Here is a 17,313-nt window from a genome sequence, read left to right on the forward strand (position 1 = left end):
TATTAAAAGCCTAAATACACCCTTGTGCTTGGCACATAAGAAATACAGTAGTCATATTTTAAAATAGAAAACTGGTAGCAATTTAAAATATCCTTAAACAAAGGCAGTGTGTTACGAAAAGCTCTAGTAATCCACAATCATTAATAAAGATGATATATTTTCTGTAAAGATATGGAGCACAGTGACAGCACAGGGTGCAGTGCTGTCTGCAGACAAGAAGCCTGGCCTCATGTGACTTCTGAGACATGCAGCAAGTGACTCCACAGTGAAGGCTGTGCTACCCTTGCCAGTCTGGAAGCAATTCCAGTAATAGAACTATCCTCCTTCAAGCCTGTGTGAAGGTCTCAACACTATTCCACTTTTTTCTCTATTAACAAATCTGCTGTGTGGGTGAAGTGCAGTGGAAAACCCACCGCGGAAAGTTTCTCCAAACAAAACCATGTCTGAGAACAACATCACAAACTGCCTAAACAAGTGGTAAGAGGTAGGAAGGAAAAGTGCCTTAAAATAATAATAAAGCCTGTATTCACAGTTACTCAACTTCAGATACTCCTCCCAATCTTCCATATCAAGAGCTGACCTTTACAATTTACACACTCCAGGAGATTACACAGATTGCACTCACCTTGCTGTCCCCACCTCGCCGTCGCTGGAGCCTCTCCACATCATCTATCTCATAGACTTTGATCTCAAAGGGCTCCCCCAGGCCCCTCTGCCCACTTCGCAGTGGCCCATCCACCCAGCGGACCCCGGGGCTGTTGGCAGGCTTCCTTGCTGGGGAAGTGGTATCCAGTGATAAAGCCGGAATAAGCCTCCGTCTCTGTGAACCTGCGAATGCAGAAAGTGCCATAGCATGTTAGCAGCATTACTGCCTCTCCTTTCTGCCCCATCTGCAGAGAAATCTACAAATTATATATGTTTAGCCTTTTTGCGCACAGAAGAAAACGGACAGAAAACCCAGGGAAGCCATGGGAGCTGTAGCTGCAATGTGCTGTACCCACTCCCCATGAGTCAGATCCTCATGTATTCTTTGGTATCTGACTCCAGGATTTGATACTCAGAGGGCATAAGTACCCTAAAGTTTACAGAGCCTGTGTCTGTTCCCCTTTGCTTAGGTCTCGGTGTGTACAGGTGTGCCAACGAAGGATCAGAGCAGCAGGCTGGAACAGCTTTGTTTTCCTATCTCTTTACTGATACTGACTCTTACAGCTGAAGGACAAGCATTAGCCAGCCTCTGCAAAGACCACCTCCAGGAGAGGTGTGGGTTTAGTTTTTTTTAATCACAGTACAAAAAGCGCTGTGATACCCAAGCTCTTTCACTATCCTAGAGTTGAGTGCCAGAATACCACCATCTAGTTCTTTGCATAATAACACTGTAGGCTGACTAAAGCAGCAAAGCCAGTAGAGAGGACAAAAATGCTTGCAGTAAGTACATCCAAGCTTGGTGGTTGCCACCAGACTCACATTAGCCTTGTCTCCATTCAGTAGAATATTCTTCTAAAACATTTCCCATTTACACACTTTCTGCGGCACTGATGATGGGCCAGACAGAAGCAAGAACAGGCTGGCAGGCAGGTTAGTCACTGTGCCTGCTTCAATACCAGTGCTCAGGCACACCCATCCTGCTTTATAATACCAGTGCAGTGGATGAGAGCACTGAAAAAGGCATCTGCCATGTGAGTTGCCAAGTCAGGGCCTAAGGTAAAGCAAGGAAGAAAATGTACGTCACTGGCCTAACAGCAGGGGTAAGAAAGCTGAACATGAGGTTTGTTGGAAGAAAGAACAAACAGACACACAAAAAAGAAAAACAACTGGCTGCATTTCCTTGCTTGGTTTAGCACAATCAGAGCGATGGATGGGTTTACAAAAAAAAAAAAAAAAAATTTGCGGCTGACAATTCCTGCAATGTCTCCCCTAGGAGGCAGTAGGAATAGAAGGGATGGGAGAAGCCAAAAACAAAAGCTGGAGCCAGCAAGTTTGAATGAAACTATTAACTGACTCTTGGCTGCAAGAATAAAAGTGATGCCAGAAGGGAAGAGATGCAGAATGATTATGCAGATTTTATTTTAAAAACAAGATAAAACCATTTATAGGAATATCCCGCATTACATTTATTGAGACTTGAATGCAGATAGATTCAACATGTCTGTCAACTTGGTGCTTCAATGAAAGCCAAAAAAAAAGAACACCAAACAAAACCCACCCAAAACAAAAACCTCCAAATATCTATTGATTACCTAGTTTCTGAATTTGCCACTAACAAACCATTGTCGAGTTTCATTCATGGTAGTCTGTTTCTCTGCTGATTTTGTGAACTATCACATCTTATCCCATGATTTCTGAGTGCAGCAGTCTGTGCTAGAAACCAGCAGTTAAAGACCCATAATTAACCTGTAAATATTAGCTCTAAAATAGATGAGAATGGTCTATCTTGCTGTCTATCTGTAAAGTGTAGTCTACAGAGTTTTTAGTTGAATTCATCTGAGATAATTGGATGCAAGAAAAGAAGAGCACAGCCAAAGCTGATGGACAGAGAGCTCTGTGTAGTCAGGGAGCTCTACAAGGCTGTTTTATACCAAACAGCCTGAGATCTGGACCGCCCATCCCGTGACACCTATAATAGTTGTATTTACTACTCAAACTGCAGCCCAGCAAAATCTTCATGCCAGAACAAATACCAGTTATTTTAGATCTGTAGTACCAGTCACTGGAAGACAATGTCAGTATTCACTTACCTTGAATACATTTCAGTTAATCTCTAGATTAAACTGCCTGATCAAGAGAAGAGTCAGATCTTGATAAAAGGAAAAGCAAGACCTGACCCATTACCATAGATAAAAACTGAAAACAATGAGAGAAATACAGTTTGGGAAGACCTCAACAAACTGTAACGCTAAGGGTGACTCTTGCCAGCAATGCTAGAGAAAGGTAACCAAATGGTGGGAGCAGCTGCATACTTGAAGGGAAGTGAGACTATTAAATTTCGTTACATGTAGGAATAGATCCTGCAACAGGCTCAGGCCCTCCTGGGGAACAAATCCTTCACTTGCTTAGATGGGAAGGGCACTGAGTATAGTCAAGAGCAAAAGGATTCAGGTATTAAATACATTTTAAAATATTTTTTAGGGTTTTGGTGTCCCACAGGAGCAGTCTTTCAAATTTTATCTGAGTGTAAAAGTAATCTCTTTGCTGTTTCTCAACTTTTAGACCCCGCAATATCTACAAGCATCAGATCTGACCTCCTGTTTAATGCACTGAGTGCTGTTAATTCTTTTTATTTTCTGTTCCACATTGGTGGTCACACCTCCTCTCTTGACATGCCTACAGACTAGGTCTAGTATTTCCAGGAAGCAGCTGAGCAGAGTGGAAACTCCTTCTGCCCAGCTTTCCACGCATGGTTGAATTATGACTAAGGTAGTGCCTTTTTCTGTGATGTTTGATTTTCTTCCCCTTTTCCTCACTGTGGCTGTTAACATCACCTTCTTGTGCAATGAGGCACTTTTAAAGCACCCCACTGGAAAAACTGCATCTCTGCCCAGAGACAAAGCCCAGGTCTGAGACTCTCTGGGAATGCAGGTGGATGGCTCCAACGCACCTTGCTATGAGAACAGCATCATGCTCCTACTTAGAGCAAAGCAAAACAGATGTCACTGGGGTATGAAGTACAGGGATGAGGGTAAATATTTTTGCATTTAGTTCCCATCCATATATGTTTGACTCAATGAGAAACAGAAGCCTGGGGTCTAGAAGGAGGGATCCAACCTGAGGCCTCATTTAACAGCACTTGCTTACCCCTTGGTGGAGAGGCAGAGGGGACTACAGTATGGCAGGAGACATTAACTCATTGTATTTTTCTGGTCAGAGCTCACGCCTGGATTTCCAATGGTTTATTACAACAAAAGAGCTGCTGGCTCTTGGTGCACTGAGGCAATGCAACAGGGCAGAGCCACCACAGGCTACCCAACTCCCCACTGTCTGCCCAGGGGTTCCTTTGGGACACAGGTCTCCAAGTGGGTACAACTGTGTGAGATGCAGAGAGGAAAGAGAAAGAGAGATGTCTTTTTATCTGAGCCTTGAATGCTGACTCAGGATGATTTATCTGAGGTTTAGAGTGCTTTTAAGGGAAATGAAATGAAAGATCTTCATCTTTCCAGTAAGGCAAAACAAGATCTAGTTTGTTCTAAACATCCACTAATTAATAGGCTTTTGATTAGCCCAGGTACAGAAAATAACTGTCTTTTGACAAGAGACTCCTGCCACTGACATCTCCATTTAGCCTCTGATTTTTTTCTGATGTTACCTTAATTGGGATCAGTACAGCCAAAGCAAAGCTTCAGGATGAGTGTCACAAAGCAGCTGACAGCTTGTTCATCCGTAACAACACACAGACACAACAATTAAATTGTTAAAATTAATACAGTTTTCCCTTTATATAGAAAATACACATTTGAAGTCCCAAATTTATTGGGAGCACTTGATGGAGCTAGGATCTCATCAATTTTGACTGTATAATGAATAAAATGCTTTGTAGAAATTATATCACACTGCTCTCTGGACAGCCAGGGAGCTCAACAGGAGCAGCTCTCAGCATGTCCCTCACACCTCTGCCCCACCTCTGCCCCTCAGCAAACTGGCTGACCCTCTTGCCATGTAAATGGGATTAATTTCTCCATTCAAAAAAGAAATTTATACCAAAAATCAATCTTAAATAAATCCAGTAAGATGAACCAAGGGCAGAATAACCACATGTTCATTTATGACCATGCAGCATGTAAAGCAACATGTAATCTTGAAGGATATGTTTTTCACTTAGTTTGAATTTATCCACACTTCTGAACCTATCTGGAGTGTGAATAACCATGCTATGAAATAGCCCTCAAAATGTGCAGGATACAAGATTTGCTTTTGCAATAGATCTGTTGCTCTACCTTGAGCTATAAGTTAAGGTTTGGCCAGGTTACATTTAAGGTACAGAGACTAGCAGAGCAGTGAAGGTGTGTGGTGTGAAAGCAGATCTGACTGAAGAGTGGCACTTAAGGAACATGCTTCAGAAAAGACAAGCTCAGAGAAGCCTTAAAGTATGAGAAATACAGACCAAGGGTAACTGTAAGGATAAGAAGACACACTGACCTCAGCAAAATTGCCAACATGCATAAGGCTGTGTGCTCAAAAAAGTAAGTGTTTACCAGGGCAGAAGCTTTAAAAAGTCTGGTTTTGCTTAAGTACTGTATATTTTAAAGTGTTCCCCTTAGATTGCTTTCCAAGCACACACTCCACACTGAGCATCTTCTCTGTGAAAAAGGTAAAGGTAAAAACTGCAAATACAAAATTTTAATGAAAAGCAGTGTGATGCATATCTCTTCAAAGCAGGATACATCTGAATGGGATTCAAAACAATGGCTGTCCTAGAAATTTCAAGTTGTTTCAAACAGAAAATGAAACTGTAACTTGATATAACATCATTTCAGAAGTTTATAGTGTGTGCTCAAAGGCAGGATGTGCAGCCAAAGCTATTCCATGCAGCACTTAATGTTATGGGATGTAAAATTGCCTTTCTGTACAGAACTTGCTTTTCAGCATTTTGTTTTTTTCTCACCAGACAGTCCAAGGCAATTACTAAAACCAGTCCTGGCTAACTAGAGAAGTACCCCTAAGCTCCCACCATTCCTTGTGTACCTTAATTTCCAAGAAATATTGTGCCTCCAATAGCAATAGCATCAATGTCAATTGTAGCATCAAATTGTTTGTTTACCAGCAAAGATTATCTGTCCTGTTCCTCCTGCTGCTCCTCACTGTCTGACAACAGGACTCCTGTTTTGTTTGAGTTGAAAACATGATGCTGACTTTGTCTCTCATTCTCATTTCCTAATGAGATCTGCCCTTATGGGCAATTGTCCATGACTGAACCAACTCCTCCCAATCCTTTGACCTCCATTATCCTAGTTTATTTTATAGTGCACTTTGCCTAGTGCAGAGCACATAGCCAGCACATTCACTCCTCAGATTTTCACACAGTTTGCACAGGTCCCCTCCTGATTACTGCAGACACTGCCAGTGTTTTCCAGTGGAAAGCCCCTCTGAAGGGTGTGGGGACTTCACCATAAATATTTAGAGTGCCCATCTTGAGGTTAGTACTCCAAAGATCAAAGAATCCAGGTGTGTATTTCCAGAAAATCTAAATAGCATTCAGTCATCCCGACAACTCAGATTACACAGATTTCATAGGAAGGACCATGTTGCACCCAATAGGTGCATGCAGAATAGGAAATACTGACAGGATACACTGTTCAGAAGAAAATTTTCTATGCCCACGTCATTGTAAAATAATTCAGGCCATATTCTGTATTGACTTTTACGCAATCCCACTGTTGTGAATTCATAAGAAATACAAGGACACCTGAGGCAAGAAATCGCTGCTGCCTGTATACAGGAATAAAGCAGCCCTTTTTTGTAGTATTCCATCCATACCTATACTAGATATGCTGCTTCTGTACTGGTATAAGGAACACGCTGTTGTACAGCAAACTCCTAATTTTTTTTCTATCTACCCATTTAATTTCTTAACCTTGCTTTCTGAATTACTGTCTTGTTTTAAAAGGAGCAGCTTTTCAGGGCAGTTTAGAGCTGGTGAATGAGCACTGCTGAAACCAGATCAGGAAGCAGTCCTCCTGCAACATGGCAGGTTGACAAGTAATCTGGGAGATGCTCCACGGAAGATGCACATCACCCACAATTCCTAGCAAGAAACAACCAGAGTCTCTTATAAACATTTATCTCACTTCGGGCTGGATTTTGGTTTAAGAGGTATTTGTCAGCATTGTGGCATTATTTAAGAAGCTGCTTATTATTACTACAGTACTGCACTAAATAGCTGCACCAGTCGCTTGGGCAGCAAAGGCAGAGGCTGGAGGGGGAAGGGGCTCTAAAGCCAGAGCATTTGCTCCCAACAGGACAGTGGTGGAGGCATTCCAGTGAGCTAATTCTGTGGCAGTGTCAGGAGCAGGTTTTATTTACACCCAGCCTAATGGTGTGCGACTCAGTCATGCATGTTACATGGAGCCTTCACCGTGCACAATAGCCTGCTGCCACTTCCTCTATTAAATCATTCCTATGTTCATGTGGCTGAAAGCTCAGTGCTGGCATGCAGTAGTCAAGCGTGTAAAAAATGATTACTCTGATCCCTTTCAACACAGATTTGCTGCATGAAATGGCCTGGCTTTGACCTGGGAAAATCAATGCTGTTGTTTTAATGAACAAAAAAAAAAATTGGAGCCAAAGCCCGCACTTCCCCTCCCTTTGCTCCCCCCAGGGCTGTCCAGCCAGCAAGTCATATGCATAAAGTGGTCACCCGCATGCAAACGGCATTTTCCCATATAATTCTAAACATCCTTTGACACAGTAAACGTATAATGCAGGATATCAATTAGCTACTATCACTTGTAAGCAGTTAAAGTAGAAATGCTGGAAATGCCCTACAGCTTTCTTATACAAAGGGCAATTTTCAGCTCCCCACACTGTGCCTTAGGCAGTCTAAACATGAACCAAATTCCTTTTCACTTGGATTCAACAAGAAAAGCTCAGACTCTCTTTGTTGGTGTTTTGTTTTATCATTATCATTTTGGCCATGTTTCAAAATGTGATGCTTTGCAATGTTGGTTGGAGACGGACTTTCATAATTTACAGTCTGTGGATTCAGCCTCTGGCTTTTTCTGCTGCTTTCATAGACAGGGCTAAGTGCTTCCAGAGAGTGGATATGTTCAAGTATAGAATTTTCAGGGCTTTCCAGGAACCTCTAAATCTCCATCTTTAAAACCATTCCACCAGTGAAAGCTAGAGTACACTGGTAAGAGAGAAAAGGTCTCTAATTGTAGATAACTATTGTCACGTCTTAACATTCTGTCTTTTTATTAAAGTGTTTAAAATCATGTAGCAATTTGCTCTACTTTCGTGTTGAAAGTTAGTACTGAGAAAGAGCCTCAAGGAGTCATCAAACTTTACTGTGAATGCCATCAAATGCTGCAGCAGGAATCTTTAATTGTCTATAGTCAGATAGGCTCCAACTCAGGGCACAGGTTTAAACTTCAGGAAGTCAGCGTCTGAAAACCTTAATTTTTCCCAGTCGTGTTTCTACTTGGCCTGATTTTCAATGGCCTCTCTTAGGTTCTTCCCTTCTGGTGTTTACTGATACTTAACATTCAGGAAAAGGATGAACTGGCTCTGACTGACCCAACTTGAAAATGCTTTACAGGGAAGGACTTTATGCCCAAAGTCTCATGTCTTCAAACTCTCTCCTTCCTTCTCACATCTTCCTCTCATGCCCAAGTCTGCATCTTTGCTCTCATGAGTGGGTCTGTGCATGCCAACTGAAAGGCAGTGGTCCCACCGACATGTTATGATTGTTGCACACTTCCTGTTTCTCAGGCCTGCTCAGGCCACAGATCACTGCCCTGAGTGTTTCACCTTGTTGGCACAAGCCCTGCCGCCAGTAAAGCTCCTGGCTCAGACTCAGTTCCAAAAAGCCTCAACTGGAGAAACTAAAGAAGACACACTCCTTAGCACAGGTCCATCCCATCTCAGTGGAGTGCTGCAAGCAGTGACAGACTGCAGCTCACAGGTCTAACTCGATGTACATAGGATGGAAACTCTCCTAGGCACCCAACCCTGTTCCCAAAGGGAACAGGAAAGAAAACAGCCTCAGAAAGATCTGTATGTCTTCATGAAAATGCCTAATTATGATAATCATCTCAGAGACCCTCCTGTTCTGCTGTTCCCAGGGAAGGTTTCATTATAGACAGCACTGAAACACTGTAAGGGACCAGAACCTGTAAATAACATCTGTAGGAGAGGGCGGCAAAAGGTAGAAACAAGGCATTTATGCACATTACATGAGAATGCAAACAGGACCTGCCTTTACTGGGTAAACCTCATTAGAGCCTGGGCTCTTGCTTTGCTGTTAGCTCACAGTGGGCAAGACATGGAGCTAACACCAAAGCTGCATCTCTGAAATTATCCAGTCATGTTTGCATTGAGAATTATCTTAAAGTAATGCCCCCATACATCAAAACTAAACTCAGGAAAAGATGCTAAAAATCAAATCAGAAGAGCAAAAAGCAGGTAGATAACACTTTTGATCTAAAGACTCTGCTGCCACTTTTTTTATTCCACCATTACCTACTTTTATGAGCTGGTAACCAGAGAACACAAAAATTACACAAGTTGCCCAAGGTGATACAGTGAACCAGCAGCACACCAGAGAATACAACATAGATCTTGCAAGTCCTAATCTGCCACCTTGCCTGCCTGCCTGCCTCTCATATCTGTTGCATCCCCAGGAGACAAATATGGCTTTTGCAAAATGGAGTTCAACCAGAATGCACTTCCTGATCACATACAGGAATATGTATTATAAAAGTACTCTTATTATTGCCTTTCCATGGAGTAGCACAGGGACATTGAAATTGGAATTCCTGAGGAATTAAAAAATAATACTGATAATGGTACAAACTATGCCCCCACACTTCAGTGCCCTGCTCAAGACAGCCCTGTCTACCCAAGAGACGGGAGACTGGAGCCAGAAACAGAGATATGGCTGAGATGCCAATTGTTTCTTACAAGGAAAGGGTAATGGAGTGAGCAAAAAAATCAAAGAAAACATAGTTGCGCATATGATTGTGGGCAGAGAGGGAGGAAGGGTCTGCCGTAAAAAGAAAATAAATGAAACTCTCCTCTCCAGTGCTCAGCAATGGCAGGGGAGGATGTATGGCAAAGTCAGTTATAGTTGAGGTTAGGAGTCATGGGTGCTTGTAATTTAACCCTGGATCTGGCTCTGCCTTGGTTGAGGGCATTGGGCAAGGCAGTAAAATTCTCCACCTTCTTTTCTCTATCTGTAAAACGAGGTCTGGAATAATACTTGGACTGCAGGGTGGATTAAAGAGTAGCTGTACAAAGCTTTGAAATATACAACTGTAGATCAGGGCTAAATAGCTCTGTTTCTGCCATAAACACTCACTTTGGGCCAATATAAGCTGACATGATGTTATAGAACCAATATTGGATGATACAAAGATGGGAATGTTGATTAAATGGATAGGTTAGCTTCAGGGGAAAGGCTTATGTGCTTCATGATGTAAACACATGATTTTTCAATGGGCACCAGAATTCAAGAGGTTAAATACATTTTTTCTATTTTCTTCTAATTTTGTACATACACAGTTTTGTACTGGGCTGTCTGTGAACTGTACAGGTACTCAGGCAGAGCACAAAATTTAACCTAAGGCTAACAGTGAAGGATATTAATTAGCTGTATCCTTCAAAAGCTGTCAATATAGCTCTGATGCTTCATGTGTGACATTCAGGGCAGAAGCACCTACACATACAAATAGAGCACTTAAGAGCACTGAAAGACACGATCTTAATCTCAAGAAAAAATGATGTCTCTCCAATGTGTCAGAACTTCAAAAGTAATTGTGAGATCTGCTGGTGATTCTCTTAAAGACTCTTTAGAGCTCCTTTTACAGGGGCCTTGGGCTGATTCATGTTGATCGTGTCTGACAGCTAGCATTTCTGTTAATAATAATCATAAATAAAGTGGACAAGGTTGCCTGACCTGAAATGAGCATATCTATAGTGCCATATCCATTACAGCACAGTGGATCTGTGACCGCAAATCAGGAAAGGTCCAATGCTCTTGACATTTTGTATTAAAATAATATCTGTCTTATAAGAGCTCAGAATCTTTGTATGCTATCTTTTTCATTAAAAACTTTTCCTTAAGAGAGAACATTCATGCTTATAAGAACGGAGATATTACAGAGGATGAAAGATTGCAAAACTTTACAATTTTTTATTATGCAATAAAAATACATTTGTGAACAGCTCTATTCTCCCTTATATCTCAACTCCTCCTTCATGTTCTCCTGCATTGAAGTAATAATCCTGGGTTTATGCCATCATAAATCGGCTGACATGTGAAAAATTATACTATTATCAAACACATCAAAACAGAATTATGATTTCACTGCTGAAGGACCAAATGCAAACTGGATCTGGGCTAAAAGAAAGTGAAACTTGATTAATTTCTGGGCAGTGGTTTGCTACTAGATAGGGATGGTGACAATTTTTTTTTTTTTTTAGTTTCTATGAAACCCCTTGTACTTTTACACAAATACAGGTCATTCAAAACAATACAGGAATTACTTGCTGATATAGGCAATCACATGTAAAAGCAAAGTTCCGAGACGATACGCTCAGAATCTCTCCACATCAGATGACATGATGAATTAAGAGAGAAGCTTTGTAAATTACTTTGAGGGAGGGTGATGTGCTAGGCTATGCCAAGTCCACTGGGGCAGGCAACTTCCAAGGACACAGGCTCTCCACTGAAAGCCCTCCACCCCCATTCAGGTCCAGTATCAGGTAGATAACTGCAACATTGCTGACAAAGGAAAGAGGAACAAACCCACACCAGAAATTAGAATAAAGAGATGAAGCTCTTGGCCAACAAAAAAAAAAAAGCTGTACTTGGTGGAAAAGACAGGTTAGATCTTATACAGCAGTAGAAAAGCAGCAAAGCTAGGACTCCTCATGGTTCCTTCTGAGGAAAGGTTCTTGCTTGCCCCCTCACTTGCTAACTTTGCATGTCTGTACTGCGCAACAAACCAGTGCCAATGTTCTGCCATGTAGGCTCAAGCTGGAAAAGTCTCTTCTCATCTGGTGTGTCCTGACTGCTACAAGAACAACCTGAAACCTGAGTCTCAAATAGTTCTCTCCTCCAAAACTCCCTTCTTTTGGCCACAAACACAATGTTCAGTCCTGCACACGGGTTATCAAAAGCCAAAGTTGTGAGCCAAAATACAGCCCTGGTATAAAATACAACACACACATCTGAAGCTCATCTGTCATTACAACACAGAGGTAAATGCTTTTCCCACTCATATCTCCAGCCTTGTCCAGCCTCCAATGTGCTATCAAAGCAGAGGGAAGTGAAATGATATAGTTTTACGAGCATCAGAGTAAACAAATCCTGGTCTTCTACTGATTTACTTTTGGGAGGAACTCTTGAGTCTAAAGAATTCAGACGCTCTGCCTAAAGCTTTTCTCAGAGTATTTTTATAAAATATCTCCCCTAGGGAAAGAGTGGGGGGGTGAGAGACATTGTTCTCTAGTGTCTAATCTGTTCCTTCATCTGCACAGCTGCCTGTTTTCACACAACTTGATAAATTTTTGCATCTAAATGACCTGTGGAAAAAGTCTATGTTACATGGGCAGCTTCTCCACAAGGCACAATCCAGTTGTCAGCATGCACACACAAATTCCATCACTGTGGACAGCTTTGTTTTCCTTTTCCACAACACACAAATCATCTCTATTTTTCTTGCAAGTTTATATTTGAAAGGAGCTTTTAGAGGAAGAGCTCCTCAGAAAGAGGAAAATCAAATTATTACCACTTAAACTGAAGGGATAGGAAAGAGATTTTCTCACAGGATGCAAAATTAACTTCAGGAAGATTATTTAATCACTTCATCTGGGTTTGCAGTATGCAGAGTGATCACTTTCAGGTGCATACTCTGAACAGGTACAATCAGCCATGCATTTATGGATATTGTTTTAAAAGCGGTATCTATAGCATTCACATCTGTGTTGAACATGTTCTTCCTGCCACCACAGTCAAGCGCATAAAGAAAGAGTTATGCATTACTCAGTTTGTTCACTGCAAATGAGGTGAGTATTGTAGCAAGTGGAATGGCTGGTGACTTAGGAAAACAAATTTTGGACAGCCAGAGCTACTGTAGGACTAGTCACTGATACTCCACATACCTGTGTACTCCACTTCCAATGTCAACATGCATTTTTTTCAAAAGTAGGTTAGGCAGGACTTGCACTACAGGTTGGGAAAACAACGTCCAGGAAAAAGGTGAGGTGACCAGCTCATGAATGCTCCCTATCCCTGTTCTGCAACTTTATGAAACTCATTCCAGTGGGAATATGTACAAGTTGCAACTGCACAGACTCTTAGTATTACACAGGAGGCTCTTGCCATCTAATAAAAAAGTCCTGATGTAGTGTGAAAGCTACTGAGGATTACATCTGAACAAAGGTGAAGTCTTTCTGATTTGTACCGTGATCACTGAAAAGGTTTCAGTTGCAAGTCCTTCAGTGCAGTGGTTCTGATATATTGTTCTTAATATAATCTGTTATTTTTTATCAATAAATTAGTGGGAAAAGGAGTCTCAAGTCAAAACTTAAAAAGCAAGAATTTCAGACACAGGATAACATCTTTCAAGGCACATGGGTACAATTCGTTCCATCTTCTATGTAAGAAGAAAGAATTCAGCAGTTTCAGATGTCAGGCATCTTGCACCTTTGGGTATCCAGAGCACACAAGGAGAAAAACTGGGCTCACAACAGATATAGCTATTTGGCAAGACTCTGGTCTTGGGCTGGTGAAATGTGCATAATAAGAAGGAAGTCTGTGTCCAAAGTGCTTAAGAGTAACAATTACATTTCATGGCCTAACAAAGGCATCTTTCAGGAATCAAATCACAAGTATATTTGTATAAATAAATACTTGAATGTGGCTGTCATTGGCATTACTAGCCAATTTTTGTTCATCTGAAGTAAACCTAAGTGAAACAGGTGAGGGAGAGACTCCACTGCCAAGGCAATGAAACTACAAAGGATTTGTGCATGTTCCAAACCAAAGCAAGGCAGAGCCTAGGAAACTTACCCTGTCCTCTCTTCTCAGCTAAGAATGGTATTTAACCAGCTTACCTTTAGAGCTAGTCTACCCACCATATTACTAGTTACCTGCTTTGATCTGCATCCCTCTTTCACATCACCACAAGCTTACCTGCATTTGATCGTTTCTTTGGATTTTTGAGACTTCGGCACCTGCCGCTCGCAGAGCTACTGTTCTCACTCATGGAGTCTTGAGCTGACGAGGCACTCCCTGTCGCCTCGCTGTCTCTCATCATGCTCTCATAGCCGCTGCTCCCCCCGCTGTGGTAGAAGAGGGCTGTTTTCCCCATGGCAGGGGGCAGCTCCCCACTCAGGACACTGCTGTTGTCACTCCCATGGCCACTGCTGCAGCGGTGAGGTTTCCGAGGAGGGGTGATCTTGCTGTAAGGTGAAGGCAGCATGTGAACAGCTGGCTTCTCATCTCCGGGAAGGCCCCCACGCTCATCTGCCTCTGAGCTTCCCTGCAGCTGTAAGCCTCTGGCACTGGCGCTCCCTTGGAGCAGCTCTGAAATCCGCCCATTGACAGCCCGAAGAGGCAATTTGGAAGCAAGGCTGGAGCCCCGGCTTCTGCTGAGGGACTGCATTGACCAGGACATGTTCTTCCCACTTGGGGGCAAACTGGAGCTCTGCCCTACGGACTGAGGCAGAGATTTGGTGGAGAAGCTGAGCGTTTTGGTGGCAGAGGCAGACAGGCTGCGGGCCTTGGGACTTGCCAGCAGGAGCTTGCTGACTGCAGAGATCTTTGACTGGCTGGCTTTTGGGGAGGCACCTGCTGACTGGGAGAGGCCCGAGTTGGTGGGTGAGGACATGGCACTGCGGCTGAGGCTCCTTCCAGCCCTGGGCATTGTGGTGTCTCTGCCAGGGCTCATCTTGGAGCTCACAGATGACAGGCTTTCTGCTCTTTCCAGTGACAAACACTCATAGTGGCTTCCTGTGGACCTCCCAAGGGAGTTGGTCCTGCTGGCGAGCTGCTCCAGTTTGGCACTGAAGAGCTTGCTGCTGCTGTTGTTGACACTGCTGTCAATGCCAGGGCCCTTTTGTTTGGCATTCAGCTCCTCAGGGAAGCTGGCCAGGAAGGATACAGGCTGGTTGGAGGGACTGCTCGTGGTGCTGCTGGCGGCACTGTGCTGGGGGCTGGCTCTGTTCTTCTGATCCAAGCTTGACTTTCTCACTGGTGGCAGAGGAGGGGTCCCTTTGGGACGAGTGAGGATGCAGTGTTTGGGAGATACCATTTTCTTGTCAAGACTAGCCTTGGAAAACAGGGGGAGGGCAGGAGAACTGACTCCACTGCTATCAGTGGCCGTAGGATGGAGATGACTCTCAGACTCCTCCACCTTGCTTGCCTTCGGGAGGCCTCTAGGGAGGTTAAAATTCTTCAAGACATCACTGGAATGAACAGGACTTTGGGTTGCAGAGCTGGATGCTGCCACCTCACACCCATCCACAATCCTTTTTAGACTGTCAGATCCTGGTGAAATAGAAGCGTCCCCACTGCTGGTGCTAAACCTGTCCACTGAGGACTGCTTTGTGCTGTGCTCAGGCTTGGCTGAAACCACAGCCGTGTCAGGCCTTGGCCCATCACTGCTCTCAGAGTTGTCCTTTTTAACATCTTCTTCTCTCTTCAGCCAAGGGTCTTCAAATTTGATATCCTTCTTAGCACTAGATTCTTTCCTGCCATGGGGATGAGTAACCTTTGGGTCTACAGTTACTGCCAGTACAGCATCATCAGTGTCTTGTGCTTTGAAGGGATTAACAGCAATACATGGGTACACAGTAATGTTTGTCTTCATTGGGATGTAGCCTTCACAGCTGCTAAGGCTTGTGGTGTTTTTGATTGTGACAGTAGTTTTTCCTAGAGCTGATATTTTACAGCCTTTGATGGGTGGCACTTTGCCAAAAGCTTCCTCCCCCATTTCCGACAGTATAAGCATGTTGTCAGTCACTGACTTCTGTTTATCACTTACACAAATCATGCTGGCACTTTGTATGGTGCTTGCAAACTCGGAGACAGGGGGTTCTGCCATAGCTTCCCCATGCCCATAGCATGCCTGGGCTATGAAGCTATGGCACGACTGTTCACCATCACTCCCTGTGCTCATTTCACTCAACCATGAGCTGATGGATGAGCGCCTGCTGCCATCATCTTGGGATTTGTCATCTAGACTCAACTTTGGAAGTGGAAGGAACTGTGTGATGCTGACTTCAGACACAGGAGTTGCACTGGAGTAACATTCAAGATCTTCAGATATGCTGCTGATAATACTGACTGGTCTAGACCCAGAGGCCAAAGCCTGCACTGAGCAATCACTGTTAAAACTGATGATGCTGGTTGGGCGCCCATTGTCAAGGACCCCACTAATGGTTAGCTCTTCTACAAGGGTGAACACCAACTCGTCCTCTCCATTCAGCTCCAAAGGTTGCTGAACAGTCACCATGGTGGTGCTCAGAATCTCCTTCTTGGATTCTGGAGAAATGCTTTGCTGCTGATCTTCACTGAGAACAGTCTCTTCAAAATCTCCATTGCTGGAGGACACTGACTTCTTCATAATCTGAGGGCTCATGCCTACAGGTGGGGTTCGAATTTCTGGTTGTAATAAAGATTCACTAGATGTCATCCCAGCATCCTTACTCAGGGGAGCTGGTGGGGGAGTGGAGCTGGGCAGGACTCCTTTCTGTGTATAGACCTTGCACCTCTGGGAAGGAGAAGTTGGTGGCTTATACTCAGATGTCTTTGAGAGGCTTGCAATGCCAAGTCGGGGTGAACCCATTGGCCGAGGCTTGCCTTCCACAAATCCACAGGTGTTGAGCCCTTCTCTGCTGCTCTGCAAGCTGGTGCTGTGTGCTAACTGACAAGAGCTAAGCTCTTTACTAGAGCTGCCTGTTACACTCCTGGGAGAAGAAGGAGTTGAAAGATTAGTAAGAGCTCCAGAAGGAACAGGGGAGTGATTTCTCTTAGTTTTGCTGGGTGTTGCATTTATATTTTCCTTGGCTTCTCTATCAGGATGCTGACATTCTGGCATCGTATCTTCCTTATCTGACTCTGGTAAGTGGCTAAGTTCTGCCAGCTGGCTTGAGACAGAGCACTTAGACATCTGGTCTGAGCTAAATTGAGCAGGCATCTCTTCAAAGGGAAATTTGTCAATCTCTTCACTGCCATCTATGCAATCCAGCCTCTCCTGCAGCTCTGCAAAGGTGTTGCACTTCAGGCAGTCTCTTTCAGATGTGCTGGGCCCTGATTCACTAATTTCCTCCAACCTGCCCTCATTTTTGGTCTTTTGCAGAGCAGGAACTATGGGAACAAAGTCAGGGGGACCCTCATTATCTGTCAGTTCCTTATCAGAAAGGGCAGTGCCGTTGGGACCAACATAAATCACCGTATCACATGACTGCTCACTGCTGGACGAATAATCAGGATCACTTGATAAATGCAAAATAGGAAAGTCTGGGTCAACAGTGTTTCTAGAATGGAAAGGTCTGAGCTGTGTTGGCCTTCGCATCCTGCCCTCCTCACAAGAGCTTTCTCCTCCAGAAGAACTTGATGTGTACTGCAATATGAGAGAAAGAGAGTCTGTGATA

The 17,313-nt window shown here is 43.5% G+C and overlaps 1 protein-coding gene across 1 annotated transcript in view; it reads right to left on the minus strand.

Moving 5' to 3' along the window:
• The window catches only part of KIF26B (kinesin family member 26B), a 288,079-nt gene that overhangs the window by 8,501 nt on the left and 262,265 nt on the right, over window positions 1-17,313 (minus strand). The window contains exons 12-13 of the mRNA XM_032683581.1: window positions 13,850-17,282; window positions 626-828 (exon numbers count right to left, since the gene is read on the minus strand). Of these exons, the coding sequence (XP_032539472.1) occupies window positions 626-828; window positions 13,850-17,282 (3,636 nt within the window). The remainder of the gene's footprint in view (window positions 1-625; window positions 829-13,849; window positions 17,283-17,313) is intronic.

This window comes from Chiroxiphia lanceolata, chromosome 3 (assembly GCF_009829145.1).
Source record: "Chiroxiphia lanceolata isolate bChiLan1 chromosome 3, bChiLan1.pri, whole genome shotgun sequence".
In the NCBI taxonomy this organism is placed as follows: Eukaryota; Metazoa; Chordata; class Aves; order Passeriformes; family Pipridae; genus Chiroxiphia; species Chiroxiphia lanceolata.